The following is a 7,309-nucleotide window of genomic DNA, read 5'->3' as shown; positions in this document are numbered from 1 at the left end:
ATTTTCCACTAAACAATCAGGTGATTCACTTCCCACTAAATTAGGACAATGTTGTGCTTTCCATTTTTGTTTTTGAGAAACCTCTTAATTAAAAGAACAGATAACATCTCTTGTACATTGCCTGCAGTCTGTTACGCAGGCTTCATAACTGTAAACATGAAGTTATTTTTTAAAGTAATATTACGTCATATTATCCATGTTCAAGGTTTTGTTGTTTACAGACCATTTGTAATGCAGTGTAACATACATTGATAAGGATGCTGTTCAGTACGACTAAGTTAGAAGTCGATTAAAATGTAAATATATATATGTGAAATTAGAATGTTTCATCAATTATTTGCACAAACTCCCTAGGTATAATAAGTAAAATATCGAATTTTATATATATTGTATCTTATAAATATCCAGCCATAACATGAATTATGACAATTCCTTAGCTTTGTTTCAGAAAGATGTCAGATTAAAAAAAACACTTTTTTTTGCCCGTACTTGGTATTTTGTTAAACGCTGCGTAGCTAAACCGGGTGGCAGAGGGTACTGGACTACCATGAAGAGCTTACTCCAGAGTACCTTCTGGTCTACGAGGAAAATCAGTTCTATATTACAATTTTCTTTCCAGCGTGTTGTTGGTTGGGCTCATTTAAAACCAATGAACTGTCTAATATTCCATTTTGACTTCTGGCTGCTAGGATCCGACCTTTGACACCACTTCGGGTGTCGGTTTGACCTACAGTCACCCACACCTTCCACTCGTTAGCCATATCTCACACGCAGCAACGCTCGCCTGGGCGAACTGAACTACGTCCTTTTCCACGATGCCCTCCCAGTACAGTGTGTGCTGTAGTATGGTATAGGGCCACAGGACACGGCTCGCGGCTCTACCGCTTGCTTGGGAAACAGTTCCTCCGCAATGGGTGTGCAGTGTGTGTGCCGTCCTTAAGTGGTGCTGTAGAGCTCTTCGCTGGCAAGCAGACGTGAGAATTTAACCCAGAAAAGGAGGGGTGAGGAGGGGTGAGGGGGGGTAGGGGAGAGAGAGAGATCTCTTATGTAACAATACGCTTCAGATGTATTGGAAATATGAGGGTTATCAAACAGAAGATTTAAGACCTGGAGCCTCCATGTGGTCTAAATATGACGGGTCCTGTGAAGAGTAACAGCTTTAAGTCTTCAACCGTCCGTCTGGTTGATTGACTTGATAAGCGGTATTACTACGGCTGTATATTAGCAATGTCATTTCACACTACACACTACACAATGGTAATGCCACACCAGTGTTCTCCAAACAACACCATTACTGATATATTTTTTTTTTAGTATTGTTCTACGATAATTGCAAAACTGGGGTTTATGCTTTCCAAAAGACTCCAATCAGTTTATTTCTGTCTCTCCCATCGAATATTTTCGATTCCCAAGGAAACGGCTCACAAGATGATTACTGTCTATTAGCTGAATAGTCCCTAACACCGCCACATATACTGCTTGCAAACAACTTCCAATACACTCTCTGTCGGCATCTGACAGATTAGTACATGTCTGTCACGCAGATATATTCATATACTGTACATAGGCCTATACATGTTATGGATATATATATTAAAGCCGCTTCTTGCTTTTTCCTATTTCTCTGTCAATACCATCATCCAGGAAAGAAGTCTAAACACTCTCAAACGCAAGAGAATCTGAAATATATATCCCTCTTATCCACATATTTTGTTTTTATTTCTAGAGAACAGCGTTTGATTATAATTTACATGGCGAGCCCACTGCCCAGATAAATGCACTGAGCATACCTGCAGATACCTGGGTTACACTTCATAACAATAATCACAATTTATCCATATGGAATGTTGTTATACTTATTCTGTAGTCTACGTCTGGAACAATGAATGATATATCTCATCCGAAATCTTATTCATATTGCAATGAAAACGGTGTTTTCTAGATTGGAACACATTTTCTTCGGGGCACAACCTGTAAATGTCTATTTTCGTGTGGTATTCTTCTTTGTCCTATAATGATTCACAGGTGAATAACAATTCACAGGTAAATTAAATATTCTGTTTTAAATCTAATTTTATCTTAATCCAGGATATGTCGGTATTTTCTGATCACCCTCATGAGAATCAGTACTCAAACGCCAACCTTGCTGTTACCATACACAATATATGTACACTCTTTTCATCTATTAATAAAACGAAATTAGGAACAGGGATATAGTCTTTAAATTTAGCTCTGGGGATTTCGGATCTTTATTTTATAGGTTTCTAGATGGTACTGTTGTACCTTCACGCCTCACTTTACAGAGCAACTTTATACCTGGTGTGTTTTTCCAATAGCCATTAGCCCGAGTCCCTTTCATCTTCGCAGCAGAAGCTGTTTCTATTTATCCGCTTAAAATCAATGGGTGCCGTCACAAGTGGTCCTATTATGACGACGGCACCATTAAGAATGACGGCTAGAAAGAACGGGGCAATGGTGATCCCTCCCAGAGCCTGCGCTGCACAGTGGAGTCTCCGCATCGCAGGGTCAGCACATCCCCCTCGCTGCTTGTGTGTTCCTGTTCAAAGCTTGTTTTCTTTGCGTCTTGGCGTTCACACCACATCCATAATGGAAAACAGAAAGGAGGTGGTGATGTTCATGGAGGGAGGTCAACTTGGCACGCTAGTTGGCAAGATAGGGTCCAATTTGTCAGAAGCAGTTGGAAGCCCAGTTCAAGAACCGCAGGAAAAGATGGTCCACAGGAACTGTTTGAGCCCCAGGTCTGTGCCTTTATCACGAGAAAGAGGGGATGAGGAGGTGGAGGATGTGAGGAGCGGCGTGTGCAGCGATATAAGGCCGGGAGGAGTTGTCTCTTCCCCGGGTAAACCTCAGACAGACCTCCTCTCCAACAAAGGGCATCACAGCAGCTCTGACACGGAGTCCGATTTCTATGAAGAGATAGATGTGAGCTGCACGCCGGACTGCACGTCAGGAAGCATGGATTATTCAAACAGCAAAGGTAAAAAGAAACGCGTTTCAATTTTACAGAGCAAGATCGCTATTCGTTTTAGACAAGACGTATGTAATGCTAACGCTGCAATATGTACTTTCTCTCTTCATGCTATTATCTCTTAAAATCTTATAAAGTAATTATTTTAAATGTCAGAGCTTTACAAGTTTCGCTTTCCACAGAAATTTCCAAAATGTGTGATGCATTTTTCTCTGTTGTGGGCTGCTTGAGTGCTTCTGTTCAGTGAATTATTTTTTTTGCCGTTGTCTTTAGGATAACTGTTTTTTTTTTCTGGAGCTTGTTTATACATCTCTTTCTAATTCGATGCAACGAGTTACGGAAACTCTTAATGACCATAAAATTATTGTTGACTCCAGGACTCGAAGGAGACAGAGCAGATAGTATTGACACCTTGTCGTTTCTCCCAATTACTCTGTCACTTTTAAAAGCGTCTTCACGGCGCCGCTTCGGAAGTACCTAAACCACAGATAAAAAGACCTAGCTTCATTTGAAAAATAAATGATGCATTCTTCCGCCCCAAATCTATTTTACGAGGTAAACTATACAGTCTGTGGTTAATTAAGATGCAGTTCAGATATAGCTTATCATGATTTTTGTAAACGGGTATCAGGTCGTAAAACGTATGCACTAAACTGAAATAGTTATGAATCGTTAGAATTGAAATAACGAGATATAATTTCCTCGACATGCATTGTGGTGCAAACAATTCTTAATGTAAATAATTCTACCTTAAAAAAAACTTAAAGGTAATCCACTATTAAAGTATTTTAATAGGTAAACAGTTTATACAGCGACATTTCTAGCCCTTAAAATCACTCCTTAAGTTTTAAAATCTGTTTAACCAGGTAATCGATAAATTATAAAAGGTGATTCTGATCTATTATTATTCCAAGCGTAGCGTTTTCTGCCTCCCGGCACTTTTTACACCAGTTATATTCTAATTCGATGCCTTTTTCCAAGCTGTGACTTAGAATAGTAATAGTTAGAAATTTTTTTTTGTAACAATTACAAAATAAGGCAGGTAAAATGACAGTTTTGAACAAAACCAAAACGAATGACCGAGAAAATGATGTTTTTTTTAAGTAGAAAAAGTAAATTCTGATACGAAACGGTCTTTCCAACGCTGGCTTGGTCATTCCAGGTCAGTCCGGCGACTCTTCCAGTAACAGCACTGGGAACAGCGAGGCGGGGAAGGGCAGCGCATCGCAGGCGGCTATGGCCTGCGGAGCGGATCAGATGCGGCGCTACCGGACGGCCTTCACTCGGGAGCAAATTGCTCGCTTGGAAAAGGAATTTTACCGGGAAAATTATGTTTCCAGACCCAGAAGATGCGAACTGGCAGCTGCTTTAAATTTACCCGAAACAACCATAAAGGTAAATAAAGCGATATGTCCAATGATATAAGAAATAACCATAACATCAAATGTAAAGGTAAGTAAGGCAGTGTGGGCTTACCATGATCAAATTAAAAAAGGAGACTTTCATATAACAATAACTTGAGGAAACAACGAGTTTACATTTTTAAAAAATCTTTTGGATTTATAATCCATTTTATCCCACAATGCACTTTTCATTTCGCCAACAATAAAATCACTTCGATACGGAGGTTCTGTTGCAAACGTTGCGTTGTTCGACTTTCTGTCAGTTCTGCTCGGTCACAATTTTTAATCCCAGTACAGAACGATCTGCAGATCATACTCATGAAAACGGCTCCCGAAGAACAAAAAAAATCTATCTATATGATTTTCAAAAAAAAAAAATTGAAATGAAAGCTCTGTTTTCATGAATACGATTGAATAAATAATAAAAAAACGACAGTGAAGCGAATGCTTGTAGGTCAGGATCTGAAATGTAACCGTGTAACTCTAAACGGACCTGTTTACCCGCAATATGGCCATGTCGGAGACCAGAAGGGGCACTCGGCAGTGCAGCGCCTGCGCTCTTATCCGAGCCGGGCCCAAGGTCCGGTCCGGCGGCTGTACAGACCCTGCGCTGCTGACCGCAGACCCGCTCTGTCTGTCGTAGGTGTGGTTCCAGAACCGGAGAATGAAGGACAAGCGGCAGCGCCTGGCCATGACTTGGCCCCACCCTGCGGACCCCGCCTTCTACACCTACATGATGAGCCACGCTGCGGCCACCGGCAACCTGCCCTATCCCTTCCCGTCGCACCTGCCTCTGCCCTATTACTCGCACATGGGAGTGGGGGCCGGCTCGACCTCGGCGGCGCCTTTCAGCTCCCCTCTGAGGCCTCTGGACACGTTCAGAGTCCTGTCTCACCCCTATCCGAGGCCTGAGCTGCTCTGTGCTTTTCGACACCCGTCTCTGTACCCCACCCCCGGCCACGGACTTGGCGGCGCAGGGGGCAGCCCGTGTTCCTGCCTCGCCTGCCACAGCGCTCAGCCCAACGGCCTGTCTCAAAGGTCTTCGGGAGCAGACTTCACCTGTTCATCCACTAGTAGGACTGATAGCTTCCTGACCTTTACACCTTCCGTGTTGAGTAAATCCTCATCAGTCTCTCTGGATCAGAGAGAAGAAGTTCCTTTAACCAGATAAAACTCAGGTCCTTTCATGTAACGCGCCGGCTAAGGGTGCTCGTGAGACTGCAGCAAGCTCCCTGACGAGAAATGACTTATCGGTTTGTGGCCCGACGCCAAGATGGGACGCTTGCTAGGACGAAAATGACACCGTAACAGAAATAATAATGATCATGTTTATCGGAGAAGCCCTGTTACGTACACTTGCTGCCCAGAGGAATGTAAGAAATAACAATAATAACAACACGTAAATCTCAGGCTTGTAAACTGGGTTGCACCTGCAAAGGAAGGAATCGCAATTGCTTGTGAAAAAAAAAACACGTCCATCAGCAGTTAGTGTCAACACACCGAGTACCACTATCAATGACAATACGCGAGGTTATGAAAGTTCATAAGGGGGGAAATAAACTGAATAATAAATGCCATCACATTGCCATTCTTTTTTAAGAGGAAACGCTGAAGTAAGAGGAGTGACGGACCTACAAACCATTACAGAGGGAGGGACGGAGAATCAGGAAAACCGTGGTCAAAGCTTTATTATTGTTGTTTGTCTTTCATTCTGTGTCACACGGTGTTCAATAGGCTTTCTGGGTTCTGATAAAATGACCTCTCCTTCCCCCTTTTCTTCTTTAACAAGGGAATTTGTTAACAGACTGTGGAATCTAATTATTTGTCCTCTAAAGCCTGTGTCCTGGTATACGAAGCAGAAATGTGCAGATGCTGATAAAATTAGCAAGTGATATATATGTAAGGAGGAATTTTGAATGTTGAATTAATGATAATACTGTGAGCGCAGAGACTTGCTGCCAAACGTTAACAAGCCGCCATGGGAAAGGATTAGGTCGGAAGCGCGAGAGCTCCATTGGACAATCACATCCTGCAAATTAGGGCAAATGCTATCTGCCTGTCTCATCTCGCCTCCACGTCAGACTCCTCTCCGTCATTTCTTTACACCTCTGCAGAGGGTTTATTGCATTGTTTTTGTGGAATAATTTATTAAGTTTTTTTTTTGCCTGATATTTATTATTTCTTCAATTCTGAAGTTTTTTTTTATCATGTGGTATATGTCCCTTGATTTTATTTTTTTTCCTTTGGGCGTTTTGCACTGTTGAAACATCATTTTGTTATGCCTGTAACTGACTCGGTTATTCATATGGGGTGAAGGAATGCTAGACTCATGGTCACTAGGATATTTAATTTCCGCTTCGGAGCAATGTTCACTGAATTTAATATTGTCATAAAATTGTTTTAATCTGTTATCATTTTGCAATAAACGGCATTATAAATGAACACATCGATTGAATGTTTAGAAAATCATTTCTAATTTCTCAAACTCAGTAGAACAGGTTATTATTAGTATTTCTACTCCTACTCCCTTACAAATTATTTCAATTCATTTCTTTATATTTGTAAATTGCGTTGATCAAAACACTATGATAATCTAATGGTGTGATATGTTAAACTATATTAAACACTTTACAATTTGTGATGAAAATGAACGATGAAGAGCTATTTATTTTTTGGAATGATCGCTCCTGAACAGTTTCCGGTAGTTATAATCTACTTTTGAGCATCGAAACAGTGTGATTTGTAAGCATTTGTTTCCGACAAACCATATTAAATTAAAATTGCAGCGCTGCTTTGCTAGACCCGAGAATTCACAGTAATGCATGTTATATATATATATTATGTGCCATTGTTTGAATTTCTACAAAAGTTCTTACCATTCAGAATATCTGTACATTCTGGCGAAGTAAAAACCCTT

At 41.0% G+C, this 7,309-nt stretch overlaps 1 protein-coding gene across 1 annotated transcript; it reads left to right on the top strand.

The window, feature by feature from the left end:
* The first annotated feature begins 2,241 nt into the window (after nucleotides 1-2,241).
* Nucleotides 2,242-5,969, top strand: evx1 (even-skipped homeobox 1). Its single transcript, XM_088600304.1, has 3 exons — nucleotides 2,242-2,998; nucleotides 4,152-4,384; nucleotides 5,036-5,969. Exons 1-3 carry the CDS (start codon nucleotides 2,401-2,403, stop codon nucleotides 5,561-5,563), a joined length of 1,359 nt encoding a protein of 452 aa, XP_088456430.1. The 5' UTR covers nucleotides 2,242-2,400; the 3' UTR covers nucleotides 5,564-5,969.
* Nucleotides 5,970-7,309: the final 1,340 nt, after the last annotated feature.

The sequence above is a fragment of the Lepisosteus platostomus genome, chromosome 12 (assembly GCF_059453375.1).
Source record: "Lepisosteus platostomus isolate fLepPlt1 chromosome 12, fLepPlt1.hap1, whole genome shotgun sequence".
Lineage (NCBI taxonomy): Eukaryota > Metazoa > Chordata > Actinopteri > Semionotiformes > Lepisosteidae > Lepisosteus > Lepisosteus platostomus.
The sequence above is the reverse complement of the archived record's forward strand: the minus strand, read 5'-3'. Positions and strand labels throughout refer to the sequence as shown.

Bases quoted from the DNA above. Each gene is read 5' to 3' on its own strand.
- evx1 (XM_088600304.1), top strand. From the start codon at position 2,401: ATGGGTGCCGTCACAAGTGGTCCTATTATGACGACGGCACCATTAAGA. The intron at 2,999-4,151 runs GTAAAAAGAAAC...TGGTCATTCCAG, and splicing joins GGATTATTCAAACAGCAAAG to GTCAGTCCGGCGACTCTTCC. The intron at 4,385-5,035 runs GTAAATAAAGCG...TGTCTGTCGTAG, and splicing joins TACCCGAAACAACCATAAAG to GTGTGGTTCCAGAACCGGAG.